We start from the raw sequence: 16,377 nt of genomic DNA, 5'->3' as shown, positions 1-16,377 counted from the left end.
AAAAACGTGACATCCAAATGCCACAAAAAATACAATCTCCTAACCTCAGTCTCAAATCCATTCCTTGGGGTTAATGCATGCATCTAAAAGTTTCCATTCTTCGCTCCCTTCTTCCGGTTGCTGCAGAAACAAAATTCTATGAAACGTGCATCCAATCACATGAAAATTATATGCTGGTGGAATCTATGAACTTACATGATCATATTCCCATCTAGCTGTCAGAGGAAGTGAAACCAGAATACTCTCAATCCTTCCTCCCGTCTTCAGTCCAAACGTCGTGCCCCGATCATAAACCTAATCATTATTGAAAATAAGAAATATATCAAGCGATTTTGTTCACTCATCAGACGCCAAGGAACAATATAAAAGACTACATTGTTTGAATACCAGATTGAATTCTACATAACGGCCTCTTCTTAGCTGTTGCCAGTCCTTGTTTTGGTCTGTGAATGGTGTGTCCTTCCTACGTTCTATAATTGGTAAGTACGCTGGCACCACTGACTTGGAACACTCTGCAAAATGATCAAAGAGATCCATAATTAGCCAAAATTAACATGTTAAGTCCTCAAATTTCTAACCACTAATAGGATATTGATATTGAATTTAGAACAAATCTATGTCTTAACATTTTTGCTACAGTTTCTCAAAGAAATGATACCTTGAACTCTCTCTATAGTATACACACATTATATTGATGTCTTGCTAGTTTCACTTATTAAGATATTTTTTTGGGCAGTTGATTTATAATGACATGTGTTTAGAGTTTTAGCATTATTTACATGCAGGTCTGTAACAAACTTTCATGTTCTGATAATAGTTTGCCCAAGGATGCAGGGCTTCAATTCTTATTCGGTTACTCCAAGCATTAAAACTTGGACTATTGCATCAAATGTGGAAACATGACAGGCCGTTTTAAGAAAATACAAAAAATCAATCTCCTTGTTCTTTGCAAACTTTTGCATATTAGCCTTCTCTAAGCATTCGGCCTTGATACTCATTAAGCTCGGGAATAATCGAACTCAATCACACGAGCTTCTACTACGTACTGAAGCTCAACCGCAACTTCGATTGGATCGTCCAAGGAAAGCAAACTCGACGCAAGCATTCGAGGTAGGCGTCCTATCGTTGCTACCCACGTTAAATAAGAAGAGCATTTTCTTCACTTCTGTTGTAATTGTTGATCCTTAGTTTGTAATAAGTCATTCTTACTAATACAAACAATCCCTTTTCGGGAGTTAATTTTTACACCGTACAGAAGATGGCGACCATAGTGGGAGAAACTATTTCTTCAATATTAACCAGTCCCCTTTATATGCATGTTTCCCATTAATCCAGTACACATTCACTAAAATATTTCCCTCCCTTGCCAGTATCCTGGTTTTCTCCGCTCTTCTTATTTTCAGTTACCTGCACTCCCTATCCCAATCTCAATGCACCTCCAGATTCACTTCAATGAAGAGAGTTGTTCAGAGCGCAACGCTCATTTAAAAAGAGTGGATAAAACGGGAATGGAAATGGGAGAGTAGTCTAGATAATCTGTCATTTCATGTGGCGGGTTGTGGACTGTATTAACTCTAAACCATACAACTTCACAGTGGACTCAATGAACTCATACAGTAAACCCTAATATTTTGAGCGTTTGACATCAATTTTAAAGTTTTCGGAAATTAGTATTGAAATTTAGAATTGTTAGGGATTCATCTGCCAACCCCCCTTAATTTCATGACATGGCATAAGAGGCATCAATAACAATTTGTAAAGGCATTATTACCAGTAGAGAAGGCAAGAAGCATTTCTTGATCATAGTCATTGAGGTCGTCAAAGAATATTCCACCAAGCCCACGCCTTTCACCACGGTGCTGCAGAAAAAATCAGGAAGCTATTACATGCCACATGGATGACAAAACTTTCTGACTCAATACAAATTATTTCTCCACTGCACAAGCAAAGCATGTCCAGCATAACGAAAATCCTTTTGTCTTCGTACAAATATTAACTAGGGTAAGTATTGAAAACCTATTACCTGAACCCTTGGGTTAAAGTTTCTACCAGGATCAGATAATCTTTATACACTTTGAGAACATTTGTTAATTACTACATACACAAGTGACAAGTAGAATTAAAAATATTAAGGAAAAATTGTTCTCAGCAGCATATATAATCTACTTAACTATAACAAAGAACGTAGCAACATGAACAATGGTTCCTTACATAAATTCCATGTCAGCATCTGACATATATATTAAGTTATTAACTAATCCCTTTCACAATATGCAAGGCAAGTGGCTCAGCTAATAAGTGAAAAGTTGAGCAAACAAAATAAACAAGATATAGTGTTTCTAAATCAGGAACTATCTCCAGAAGAAGGGGGAAAGAAATGTTCCTTTCTAAATGAGTGAATATATGACTTTACTTATAATAGGTAAATAATAGAAAAACAAGAAAATAAGTATCTTTTGTGAAGGCCGTTATACTTGAGGAGGATAGTATGTTTCATCATCCTAAAGTGTAAGACAAGCTAGAGTGTAGTATTTTGAATGGTTATCAGTACTGTACCTTGATGAAGAAATAATCGTCACACCACTTTTTGAATCTAGGATAGAAACTTGGATCAAACTTGTCACATGCTTGCTTTTGTATCTACAAGAAAAATCATACGTAATATCAATTTTACATTCAAAATAGAAACATAATATTCATTCTATTCTGCTGCATCACTTATTTTCTCATGACCTAGCATGTTCGTCAATGGATTATATATAAACTCTGGTGCCAGAACCAACATTATGTTGCAACTCAGTAAAGCTTGATGATATTAAGCTTGTACTACAGGCAAAAGATTTTATATATGCCATACGCACATCTAAATATATGTACATGCACATGTACATACACATATATGAATAATATGTGTGTAGACGTATACATACATGTTTTTATTTTTTTCAATTAACGCACACACACATACATAGGGGAATGATGGTTATGAAGTGGCGGCTCATTTAGCAAAATGAGCTACCAATAGATATAGAGGTGAGGTCCACACCTTCCGATGTGACTAGCAACGTGCGCTTTATCACATGGCTATCTCTTGGTAACTCATTTAGCAAAATGAGCTGCCACCTCATACCCATTGTTTCCTATAGACACGCACGCGCGTGTGTATGTATATGTATATATATTCATGATCAAACATTTAGTACTGTACAGCCCGCAGCTATGGTTTTTTGCAGACTGAAAGTTCAGAAGACATGGGCAAACTAGTAATCAAGCAACTTCTATCCTCGTGACATTGAGATAAATAAATATTGAAAATAAAAATTATGGAAAGTAAGTGTTGCATCAGTCATGGTTTGTTCACAAGTATAAACCAAAGTGAATACCGCCTCTGCCAGCATGTGCAAGAATATGTATCAGCCAAAACAAAACAACAGGAGAACCGGTACATAAAATACAATCAGTTTTTATTTGTCTAATCAGTGGCAACAAAGCCCATTAAGCTAATAAATAATGCAAACTGCAGCTGTTAAAATGTACCTTATGGAAGTGTTTAACATCATCCTCGAAAATATAGGCAGGAGTCAAATCAGTGCCACCACCAAACCACCACTGTCTTGGCGCTCCAGGAGCATCTGTAGGCGGAAATGGTAACATAATCATTGTCAAATTGTCAAGAACATGAAACCTTCAGGTACTCATGATAAGCAACTGCGATATAAATAGGAAACTTTGATATTGGTTTGCCGAATTGAAATTAACTGGCATATGATATATGGCACAATGGAACTAACAGTTATATCTCAAACTTAAATTTTGGATTAAAAAATGTTTTCTTCCCTATTTGCCAACAAATAAACCCCTGTGTATATTCAAATATTAAATCTGAGATTAACCTTCACGCTTTTGGATAAGAAATTCTACTTTCTAACTACAGCCTAAATTTGGAATGAAGAGGAAAGCTGCATGCTTTCTGCAGGTTCCAATTTCAGATGCTGCTCACAGATTATTGCAAATTCCGAATAGGTACCGTTAAAAATTGCAGTATCAGATGTGATCCTAACGGTTCATATTATGTGTTATATTATGTGTTCAAAGGTAAACATTAGGTCTGAGTCTTTTTTTAAAGACAAGGATAGAAATAAGCTTCTTCCATGAAAGCAGGCACAAGTCTATAAATCATTTACAAACGAGCATGGTTGTCCATAGATCATGTTCCCTAAACACAACGGTATGGGAGGATGGTAAACAGTATGAGAGTTATTGGCAGACATGACACTCATTGTGTACTGCACACTCTATGATGTTACCCCAGTAGCCTATATTAGATCAGTATGAGAGTTATCAACAGACATGACACTCAACGTGCACCGGCGCATTCTATGATGTTAGCCCAATAGCCCATATTAAATCAGATGCTAGTTATTCTTCAATATGCTTCCAGTGTTTTTACCCCTATTAGAGACATCTAGCAAGATCCCATCAACACACTATCTAGCAGATGTTGCATACGATAGTATACTCATCTTACCATAGAAGCCAAAAATAGATAGGAAAATGTTCTAAAATAAATAAAATGCCAAAATGACCAAGAACATGCGAAAAAATGTTAATAGCAGTAAATAATTATGAACCTTTGGGTCTGTCAGTCTCAAAATAGTGATAGTTGAAATGCAATGTTTGGGCGAAAAAATGTTAATAGCGGTAAATAATTATGAACCTTTGGGTGCGTCAGTCTCAAAATAGCGATAGTTGAAATGCAATGTCGGTGCAAAGGGATTCTTCGGATGCAATACCTACAAAAGAGGCAGACAGTGAGTCTAAAGTACTAGAAAACAATTAGCATACATCAATAATCATATACAATAGTTCAAACATGCATTTCTCTACTCACATTATGTCCTAGAAGATTAGATTCTAAACCATTTGAAATTGTTCTAGCAGCATTTGATTAGTTTACTATAACTACAAGAGCATATGCATGATACTATTCTAAATTACACTATTACAGCTTGTAACTTAGTGAGTGAAAACTTCCTAGAAGGATCACCAGTCAGGAATTGCTTGCTCTACCATGCCTAACGACAAAGCTTTTTCACAGTTCCATCCCCAAAATCTAACCTATGGTCTGCGTTGCAAGGATACCGGTGCGGATGCGGACACAGGTGCTAATATGGGACAAGGCAAAATAGTAAAAGTTAGGATACGAGGACATGGCTATATACATACATATTGAAACTAATAATCCATGTAAGATCAATATTGTTTTTCAAGCACATGTTATGAGAACTAAAATCCTTAATATTGTTCTTATGTTTTCTTTTATCGAGTAGAATATAAATTGAAAAACCTGTCATATTTGAACTAGATACCCAAACGACAATTTAAAATCTTACTTATGAAGTAGATATGTGCTAAAACTAATATGTCTTGAATCCAATGAGTTGCATAAATTTGCAGTGAAGTGTACAATATATGTTCAATAAGTGTATCACGAGTTTTTTGAACTAAAACATGTGTTACATAATTGAGTACACGTCTAAATAAATGTGTGTATATTCCAAGGAGTGTTGGACACTGACACGGGAGCCTAGATGAAGTGTTCGGATAACCTAGCCTATCGTTAATTTTAGAATTTTGGTAGAATTGTAGGAAATGTTTTTCCAAAGACTTCCCTAGTGCATGCCCCATGTCGGACAATTCATTCGCAGAAAGGGATGATATGCTATTCTATAGATTACCTGTCTTCTTCCGCGGATTCAAAGTTGCCCCATGAGGCCTAGGGGATAACGATATCATCAAACCACTCATTATTTCAAGTAACTAGTGCAATATACTGAAGATGATTGGGGAAAGGGATGTCAGAACAAGAACTATGTTCAGGGCCCTACTGCCATTTCAATCCAACTAGGATTTGGTTGTGTTGATTATAGTAAGACATCGCTATAATTTTGGAACACCCGTATCTAGTAATCATGGCATTGCATCTAAATCACGTTACTATGTTCTTTATAACTGTCAGGATGATTTCCATTGAAGTTCACTTGCCCCTGTTTGTGTGGATGCGGCTAGATAACTTCAAATATGGCACGTGATATCATGTGATTTTCTTCTTGAATATTAAACTATAAATGACATGATATTGACCAATTTGCAATTCAGCACTTGTGATAACGAAAGCTGGCAGACCCTAGTTTATTTTTTAGGGTCAATTCGATAAAATCATCCAACCAAAATGTTTCCTCTTTAGTAAACAACCTACAAAATTTATATCATAATTTGTCTTATTAAAGAGAGGAAGCCACATATATATTTACTGCATAATGATCCTCAATCGTTGATCTAAAAAATACTATCTTCCTATAGGCCACCCACTGAACAATCTCCAGCTACACTCTTAAATCAGTAAAAGCTCCAAAATTCCCCCAAAAAAGAAAAAACTAAAATTTCCACATACCGAGCTAATTCCGGCAGCAAAGAACGGAACCGGCCCTGCTTTCTGCCCATCCTTCACCTCCCCCTTTGCTGCCCGGTAAGCCTCCGGCGGCATCATCCCATAAACCACCGACACATTCACCCCCGCCTTCTCCCAAACCCCGCCACCCTGCAAAACCCTACTGATCCCTCCGCCACCTCCAGGCCTTGACCACACATCCTCCTTAAACTTCCCTCCACCATCAGCCGCCTCAATGGCAGCGCACACCTCATCCTGCGTGCTCCTGATCATCTTCTCGAATCGACTTCGAACAGAGGAGGAGGAGGAGGAGGAGAGCGAGTGGGGCCCATCGGAGTCCCGGAGGAAGGTCTCCGGCCGCTCGTTCTCCGGGGTTTCCTTCTCGATCGCGACGGCCGAGCCGGACGGCTGGCGGTGGCGGAGGGGTTGCCGCTCTCGAGCTAGCGGCTAGGGTTTTAGGGTTTTGGATTTGGCTGGGGAAAGGATGGTTTTAGCGTTTTTTAGGGGAGGCGCAGAAGAGAGAAGAGGGGACGAGTCGCCGACTGCATTTTTGAGAAGAGACTGAGAGATTGAATTCGGGCGGTGCGGGGGGGGGGGGGGGCTTAGATAGGGGGAGATGGGGATCTGGTCACCGCGCGACCGGCCACTGTTTTTGCCTGAAGAAAACAGTGACCGGCACGTTGGGGCGTAGTGGTTTTGAGGATAAAGGAATTGGATTTGGTTCATCTTCATGGGTTTTTATTGGTTTTTATGGTTTTTCCAATTCCCTCCCCCCCCCCCCCCCCCCCCCCTCCCCTCTTTTTTGCGTCCAAAAACCGGATGTTTATAAGTGGGAAGGTATTAGGTGTTGGGTTAGGTATCCACAGCGGATCCTACCCGGCAATGATACAATATTGGCACCTTAGGAAAGGAGGGTTTGTTTCACTCTTTTTATGAAATAGGAATTGGATCTGATAGGAGTAAAACCGTAAATAAAAGATTCTTTATGAATCATATTCCTAAATTTGGCTCACAACAAATTTATAAATTTCTAAATCTATAAATTTGTAAAGTGCGGGGGTTTTATGAAAACCCAAATCCTATTGATTTGGGAGGATTTGGGCCAAAAAGCTAACACAACCATACTCTTCTACCTTTCTCTTTATTTTTCGGATTCCGCCTCTTCACAAACCCTAGATCTGGTTTTTGGCTTCTCCCGTTATTCTTCTCCCGCCTCTTCTTAATCTTCTCCGCGCCTCTTCTCGAATCGTTCTTCGATTTCATTTTCGAAGACGATGCTCGGCGATAGTTGTCGGTGATCCCTTCTCGAACTTGTTATTCGGTTGTTGGCTGCGATTTCTATTGGTGGGTCGGTGGGTTTGTTGGATTCGACTTCTTCCGCTAATCTTATCCCGCCTCTTCTCAATCCTCTTCGCGCCTCTTCTCGAACCGTTCTTCGATTTCTTTTTCGAATATGAAGCTCGGCTCTAGTTGTCGGTGATCTCTTCTCAAACTTGTTGTTCGGTTGTTGACTTTGATTTTTGTCGGTGGGTTTGTTGCTTTGATTTCTGAAGTACCCCCTTGGCAGTTGAAGGTATAAAATTTTTCGCCTTTTTTGATGATTGTTTCTTTGTGCGTGATCTGATGATATGAACATGGGTAGTAGAATGTGCTGGTTTTGATAATTTGTTACATGTATAATCTCTTATGAATTTATGGTTTTGTTATTAGTTGATTAATGGTTTCCTTTCCATTGATTATTTGTTAAATATGTCCTGGAAATAATTATACCCATGGGATGAAAGCCTTAATTTTATTTGTCATATTGTTATTTGATCATATGTGCATCCCTTTGATTGTCATATTGTTGTTTGATCAGCGTGCACGCTTAGGGTGCAATATATGAAATAGTTGTTTTATTACGAAAATAGATTTGTGGATATCATACTGATGGAGGGGAGGAAACTTACAAACTAAGAGAATATTAAAAAAGTGGTAAGAACGAGGGATACATTGGCACCATGAGCCCTCAATCCAAATTTATAGCCTCCAGAGTCTTGGAACTAGCGGTTGGAACTAGTCGTTGCTATAGTATTTTCGGTTTTGAATTTTGGTAAATGGGTAAGATTACTTAATCTTCTTACTTAAATGTTTTGTCCTCTAGTGAGTGGTAAGAATACCTAAGGTGTTCTCACCATTTATCCTAAAAAATTCTCATTCCAAATCAAACTAAAGAATAGAGATTGTAGGGTTTCTATAAAGTTGGATTCTATTTTTTCATGTTATGAAACAAACATAGAAAGGGAAAAAAAGGATTCCATGAATCCATAAACTTGTCTTAAAATTTTTTATGGATTAGCTAGGAATCCATAAAAAACATCTTTTTCCTAATCCTATTCTTGCCCATTATTCAACCAAACCCCCGATAATAAGGTATATGAAAGGGGACGTGTTGACAAAAACACGTATATATTGGGTCGGTAAAATTTCTGACCAGATCACCTTACACGACAAGTCAGTGAGTCTTATGTAGCTCAATTAGGCTGACGTGGTAAAAGTAAAGCAAAATCTTGGCGTTTTCAAATTAAAAAAGAACCCAATTTCTCCCCTCCTGCTTTCTCACTTTTCTTTTTTCTCGGTCCATGTGAAAGCGAGGATGATTATTCCTCAACTTGCAGATATTCTTCTAGCGGATGGGGGTAGAGACCTCTGAGGAGCGATTTGGTCTACCTACTTGTTGATGTCAGCTATCTAACAATGAATTATATGTGGATTATGTGGGGTGTTAGGGTCCCTAATCTCCTTTAGACAGTTAGTCTATGAGCAACAAATTCTATCCTTCACATGAACAACACGTGAGATGTCGGAGTTGGGATCTCAGAGGTTCATCCAACAATCAAGTTAGTAGATAGCTTGAGTGGAGAAGTATGAAGATAGTGTGTTTTTTAGCAAGAGATTGCTTAGCCTCAGTAGTAGACAACAGCTTCCTTTTATAGCAGATCGAAAGGGTAGGTGGGTAAATTCGGCCGAGTCAAACAGGCGGCTCAGTCGTCATCTACTTTACAGGTATTGACTACAGAGAGGGATGAGTCACCTAGAAGTTTAATGTGAGGGTGATAGAATGTGTGTAGCGCTGACAAGGTCCGATGAGTCATAAAGATTTTCGGGGCTGGAGAAATATGACTTTGATCATACATTTAATGTGATGTCAATTGACTATCGGCAAGGAACCCGAGCATACACTGCCTCTAGACTCATCTCTTTGAGCGGATCGACAAGTGACGCCTCTCATCTCGATTCTACAAGTGGACCAATAAGTACCACCTTTTTAGTCGACCTCGAAGGTTGTCAGCCCGGCCTTGTGAAGTGAAAAGGAGTGGGGGTCGACTCGAATGGTGTGGGATGATAAATACCATCTTTTTAGTTAGCCTTGAAGATTGTCGGCACAACCTTGATTTAGAAAGGGTCGAGTGCTGAAGCCGTTCGAATCTTCCTTCCCATGGTATGGCAGATTAGGTAATTAAGATAGGACATGTGTCAGCTCTTGATTGAGGACTAACACTCAGCTATTTGTATGATATAACACTATTCTCGCGTGGAGCCCCATATCGCAGTGATTTCATCCACTACAATTTCGTGCAAAATGTGGATCTTTGTTTGTTTATTCATATGCTCATGCTTGAAGCTGATCATGCTCGAGAGATTGAGCTTGAAGAATCTGTCTCTAATTTAAATGGACCACACCTATTTTTCCACTCTAGGAGAAAGAATAACACTCAATTTGATTTTCACTCCTTTGAGCCCTAATTTGGGGGGTGGGGGGTCAAATGAGTGAGCCAAACTATGTCTATCACGTGAGAAGTCACATCAGCATCACATGGATCATAACATTTAGTCATCGAAAATTTCGTTCCGGCCAAAATTATGTGTCTCTATCATCTGTCGACGAAGTAATAAAAAATAACGAATTGGTACTTAGGTCCAACAAAATATACTAATCTGGCAAGTTAGTCATTGGGTCCCCTGACTTTTGAAAACCTATGTTATAAGCTCGTCTAAATTATTTAGATTTAACTAAGCAAATGACTATTTTACTTATACAATTTTTATAGCATTTTAATTATAAAAACCAAAAGCCATTAAAATCCATTATAACTTACGACCTTCAAAAGTAAGTCATCCCAATTATTGAGCTAAAATAGCCATTAGCTAAATTTCTTACCCTATTGATGAGTTCAAAGCCAATGAGACGTTCCGTACCAGAAAGGAAAGACTTTAACCACGACCACTTGACTTGAACTCTTCCTGCTTGCCGAACGAAAAGAAAGAATGTCTATACCGCTGGCACTTGAACTTCACTTAAACTTATCTTTAATTTGAAAGATTGGTTAACAACTTTCGCTTTTGTCTCACCTCGCAGCTTCTTCTTAGGAAGAATAAAAACTATGTCTGAGATGGAGAATGGGAGCCTGAGGTCAAGTGAGAAGGTGATGATGCTGGTAAAACAATATCAATGAAAATGGGGTCTAGGTGCGAAGAGGTTTAGGAAGAAAGTGGAGTCTTCTAAAATCTGCCCGACGTTCTGCTCCTTCTACACGGACGACAGGTTAGTTAAGGTTAGCAAGAAAGATGCAGGAAGAAGGGAGAAATTTATTAGAAAACCGAATATTGTGAGGAGTTACTAAAAATATATATTAAAAAGGATAAATTAGGGAATTTTTGGTTACTAGTAAAACGCTTCCAACTTCATTCGGTTTCGTGGCAAATGTCCCAAAGGCTTGGGGTTTCATGAAATTTAACCTTTAAAATGAACGAAAAGATCATGTCTTAAAGATTAATTTAAAATAGGATTAATTTAAAAGTGGCCACTATATTGACTCTTCTATTATGTATGAATTGAATTTAACAGTTTGTACAGTTTTTTCAAAAGACTAATCTAAGATCTTAATAGAAAAAATTTAAGAAAGAAAATTTTCAAAGAGAACTATCGAAAGAAAAACATGAAATGAAAAATAAATGCCTTTGGGTCAAGCAATGTTTTAAATATCGACCGATAAACTGATATTATTAGCAATTTATCGGTTTTGGGGGCCTTCCGCTATAATAAGTTCGATTCTAAATCGGTTATCTTTTTTGGATGTTTATCGTCGATAATGTAGCGATAAAGTGAGTTATCGGCCGATATTGTCGGCCCAAAAATCGGAATTATCGGCCTTTGGTTTGAGTTTTTATTTTGGGCAACGAGACTTATTCAATGCACTTTAAACCTGACCTGACCCGAGTTTCTACCGTTGGTTATTGATCATGAACATAATTATTTACATTTTGGTATGTTTATATTTCATTAAGTATGTTTAAATTACATTTTAGAATATTATATTATGTATACCCCCGATATCCCCTATCCGTTATGGATTTTGGCCATCCGATAAATCTCTGATAGTCGATATTTAAAACCTTAGGGCCGAGGAATCAGCTTATCATAATTCAAGGCTCAGTAATAATTAGAAATTTCTTTTTAATTCATCGACACCCAACCTATTTACAACTACATTCAGAGGTTGTTTCTGAGAACTCCTTTAGTCTACTGAATTTAAGCTTGATTCATTAGAAGTAAAGGGCATAAAAAAGATCATTATCTTTAGAGTAAAAAAATTGTAATCCTCTGCCCTCACTAAAATTTTGAACTTATGTGCAATAGAAAGGACCTTAAAAATGGTGTCAGAGCAATTTCAAAGAAAAATAAAACAATACTTCCTGATTACGAAAAATATGGCCAAAGTATAAATCTCTTCTCTCATAAAGCCTTATCTAGGTACATCCAAACAATACATGTATAGCCATGCAAAGTATTCTTTAATACATTTGTAATGCAGATAACATCAATTACTATGATGATTATATACAGAAGCAGCTCATGCCTTGCCAATGAACTCCACATCAAACAAAAGAGTTGAATCTGGAGGTATGATGCATGAACCTGAAGACACAAAGCCAACCTTTGAGAATTAAACTTAGTTTATACAAGCAGCTTGAATTTTATTGATTGTTTTGGAACTCTTTTAATGAGTATAACTAACAGAAATCATATATATTCATAATGATTTAGACCCATAGGACAGTTAATTTGGAAGATATGTACGATGGAGTTAAAAAGTTAAGGTCAATATTTGACAGTTTACATATTTGGATTAATTTGAGTATGTTTAAGAAAGAAAAAATAAGTTCTATTAAGAGCCCTTTATACAAAAACATGGGATGCAACCTGAGCCCATGCTTGCAGTTTAAAGTCAGTAATTACACTAATATAGTATTCTGATTGCACTATATTTTAACTATTTTTCATTAAATACTGATGTCATTCATTGCATTTTATGTATCATTTTGATTTAAAATTAGTAGTGGGATGTGTGTCATTTCCTCATTAATACAAGTTTCTTTAAAGGGCCCTTTATGTGAAATGTTCCTGGTTAAGATTCATTCAACTTCCAGAGAGCCCCAATTTAGTTACCCATATCAGAATCACACAATTTAAATCTGGTTAGTCCACATATAATGAAGTCCATAAACAGTTAAAACCATTTGGCTGTTAGTTGTCATGATTGCTGGAAATGCATGGCTCGTGTTCGGAAAAAGATTAAATATAATAATGAACACAAGTAGAAAATAGGGATTTTTATCATAGTATGTGAGAGGCGAAGTTACTCAAAAACTATGTGAGAGTTGGAAACTTATCCATAAAGATGTTACGATATGATTCTGAAGCACATAGCCTTAAATTCTCAAATGTTAAAAGGCGGTAACACAAATAAAAAAAAGAAAAAAAAAAGAAAAAAAGAGGACATAAGTTTGACAACTTCAGTAATTTAAACACAAGAAACCTCACCTCCCCTGCAACCTGCACCTCTCACACCATATCCAAGTTCAGGAGGAAGCTTTAATGTGCGTTTACCACCTAAACAAAGTGTTAAAGCAACTAAATTATTTAGCATAACATAATGGCATTTCAGAGAAAATATAGAAGAGTTGTACATACCTGTAAGCATTGGTGGAATCCCATCACCACCTAGAATACCCTGATCCCATCCTTTGATAACCTACACCCACCACCAGTATGGTGTTGTGAGAGAAATTAACAATACAAACAAAGAGAAGGGTAAACTGCAAAAAAAAACTCTCGGGTATCACAAGGTTTGGCTATACACCTTATGTCTATTGAAATCAGTAGAAAACCCATTTGTTCTATTAAATTCAGCAGATTACATTTTCTTATCTCAAATATGTTTGAATATCAAAGAATCCTAGCATTGAGCAGTTTATACATGTTACAAGAAAATCAGGATATATGCCAATTACTACGAGAGGAAATCATAAATCTTAACAAACTACTATGATGTTGATTCAAACGCTTAAGGTTTTAGTTATAGAAAAGATAAATTTATATGCATGATTTCCAATGTAGGACTAAATAAACTATTCTAGTACATTGACTACTCTAACACCTTCAATCTGATTTTTGTAGCACCACATATGGGAAATTTCAGAATATCCCAAGTCTTATTCTCAGCATATACGTAATGTGTATATGCACTTGAAAAATTCATATATGAATATAGATGCAGCCTTTGGCCCTGGACCACCATACAAACCAATATACCTCAAACATCCCATTTTCATCCATCATCTCTACTTAATATCTCAAGACAATGATGTTAGGTCTCATGTTTATGAGCCTACTATCTAATCTAGTTTTGATGATTAACAAACAATTCCTAACAATATTTGTCGAGTGTTTATTTGCTTGTTAGGTATTCTACACAAAGATCCTCAGTTGGAGGTTGAATGGAATTGCACGTTCACGATGATATTCAAAGAAGGTTGAAAGGAAATCGGAATGAAGCCGTCGCAATTCAAGTCAAAGACAATATCACGCTTCATCCCGATACCAAGATCGAGCTCAAACGAAAATCATTTGTCTTGGGTATATTGTTTGTAGTTTAGGAGTTTACTTTATGTGTTATGCTTATAAGCTCAAAAATTACACACACACGTTTTCGGTTTATCGCTTTAAAGTCTCCGTTGAACTTGATCTACACGTTCTTAAACCTAAACACACCAATTTTGGGGTGAGCCCGTCGTGTTTTAACCCTTCATCCACTTGCCGTAATTTTAACGGTTTCGAATGAATAGAACTTTTTGCACGACTCAACGAAGGGTCAAAACATGACGGGTTCACCCTAAAATTGGTGTGTTTGGGTTTAAGAACGTGTAGAATATATATATATATACACATTCGTTTCATATTTATCATCTTTCTCTGGAAAATAATGTGTTTATGGATTAAAGACCTGTTTACACTATTTTATATCTTTTCTCAAGTCTTATTAATCTATTGAAAAGAGTTTCAAAACTTGTTTGGAATGATTTCATCAAAAATCAAGTTTTGACGATTTCGTATTGTTTAACAGTTTACAAAATAAATGAGTTCACAAATGGAAAATGCAATTTGAGAAATTCTTTTTCCAACATGTTTGTTTTCATGTTTATAAACATTTTCTAAAATTTTACGATTTTTGGAGTTAATTTAATATTTTTAATTGATTTTAGAAAGTCAGTATTTCTGGAAAATTGATTATCTGATATATCATATATCAGTTGACTGATTGATTCCAATCAGTCAACCGATGATGGTACTTCGGTCGATCGACTTGAGACCACCAGTCGACTGACCAGAAAAGTTTTTCAGCACTTATTTTCTCAGGATCATCGGTCGACCGATACACGTGTATCAGTCAACTAATAGCTATCATTCGGTCGACCGATAGCTATCATTCGGTCGACCGACGCGATATCATCAGTCGATCGATTTTTGTTGTTTTGTCAAATTTTCCAACGGTCATATTATCAGTTGACCGACGACACGTCACCAGTCGACCAATCGGGGATTTTTGGCATAACGGCTAGTTTTTGCTGATTCTTTTGAGTTGATATAAATAGTCCTCAACACTTGGTTTTTCAAAAGGCGTTTTTACACATGTTTTGGGCTATTTGTTTCTGAGTTTTCAAGAGAGAAAAAATTAGTTTTGTTTATGTGAAGAAGTTTTCACAAAGAAAAGAAGCTTTCAATTTCGGTTTTGAAGAGTTCAACCTCAATTCTCATCTACGTCTCTTTGCACCTATTTAGAAAAGTTTTTTGAACTCTTTAATCTAGTTTAGTTTCATTTTGATTCATACATATATTTGCTAGATTAAGTTGAGTTTGGTTTTATTATTTCTCATTGATTACACACACACCCACATTGAGCTTAAGTATTTCACACATAGTATTTGGGTTGTAAGGTTGTATCATTGTGTGAGCTTATTATTTCGTTCTCATTCTTATTAGAGAACAAATCCTTTGTATTTGAGCTTTATTGTTAAGAGAACACATTGTAATACACAAGGATACTTAGAGAAGTGGTTGGTGAGAGACGGGGTCAATTCCAAGAGAAGTGACGTCGGTTGTAAATCTTAGAGAGAGATAGTAATTCCGAACACTTGAGGAATATGACACGGGTTAGGCCGACACTTAGAGGAGTGTATTGTGTATTGACAATTGTGTGAGTTGTAAACGTTTATCGGTGAGCGTTGAAAACCGATTGTATAGTATTTTTGTGATATAGTGAAGATTCTCCTCGAGGGTGAGGAGCGGAGATGTAGGTCGTGGGTCGAACAAACCCCGTGATCATTTGTTTGTGTTTGAGTTTGGCATTGACGCACTCTTTCTCTTGTATATTTTCATATCATCTTTTGTCTCACGTTTATATCGCCCTTTGTTTATTTCTATATCCTGCATATATTAATTGTACACATCATATTGCTAGGATATTATTAGTAAGTTTTATTTTGGCATTAAAATCGGATTAGATTAGCAATTACCCTATTCAACCCCCCCCCCCCCCCCCCCC

General features: G+C 36.9%; 2 protein-coding genes across 2 annotated transcripts in view; both read right to left on the bottom strand.

Moving 5' to 3' along the window:
* Positions 1-7,019, bottom strand: LOC109820365 (oxygen-dependent coproporphyrinogen-III oxidase, chloroplastic). The gene is made up of 8 exons (XM_020386492.1): positions 6,455-7,019; positions 4,718-4,793; positions 3,538-3,632; positions 2,557-2,640; positions 1,772-1,859; positions 388-512; positions 196-294; positions 1-120 (listed from the first exon to the last, which is right to left on the bottom strand). Exons 1-8 carry the CDS (start codon positions 6,722-6,724, stop codon positions 52-54), a joined length of 906 nt encoding a protein of 301 aa, XP_020242081.1. The 5' UTR covers positions 6,725-7,019; the 3' UTR covers positions 1-51.
* The window catches only part of LOC109822825 (peptidyl-prolyl cis-trans isomerase FKBP13, chloroplastic-like), a 6,308-nt gene continuing 2,098 nt past the window's right edge, over positions 12,168-16,377 (bottom strand). The window contains exons 3-5 of the mRNA XM_020389080.1: positions 13,467-13,527; positions 13,317-13,385; positions 12,168-12,410 (exon numbers count right to left, since the gene is read on the bottom strand). Of these exons, the coding sequence (XP_020244669.1) occupies positions 12,346-12,410; positions 13,317-13,385; positions 13,467-13,527 (195 nt within the window). The 3' untranslated portion in view covers positions 12,168-12,345. The remainder of the gene's footprint in view (positions 12,411-13,316; positions 13,386-13,466; positions 13,528-16,377) is intronic.

This window comes from Asparagus officinalis, chromosome 8, assembly GCF_001876935.1.
Source record: "Asparagus officinalis chromosome 8, Aspof.V1, whole genome shotgun sequence".
Classification (NCBI taxonomy): Eukaryota; Viridiplantae; Streptophyta; class Magnoliopsida; order Asparagales; family Asparagaceae; genus Asparagus; species Asparagus officinalis.
Note: the sequence above shows the minus strand (reverse complement) of the source record. Positions and strands in the feature narration are given on the sequence as shown.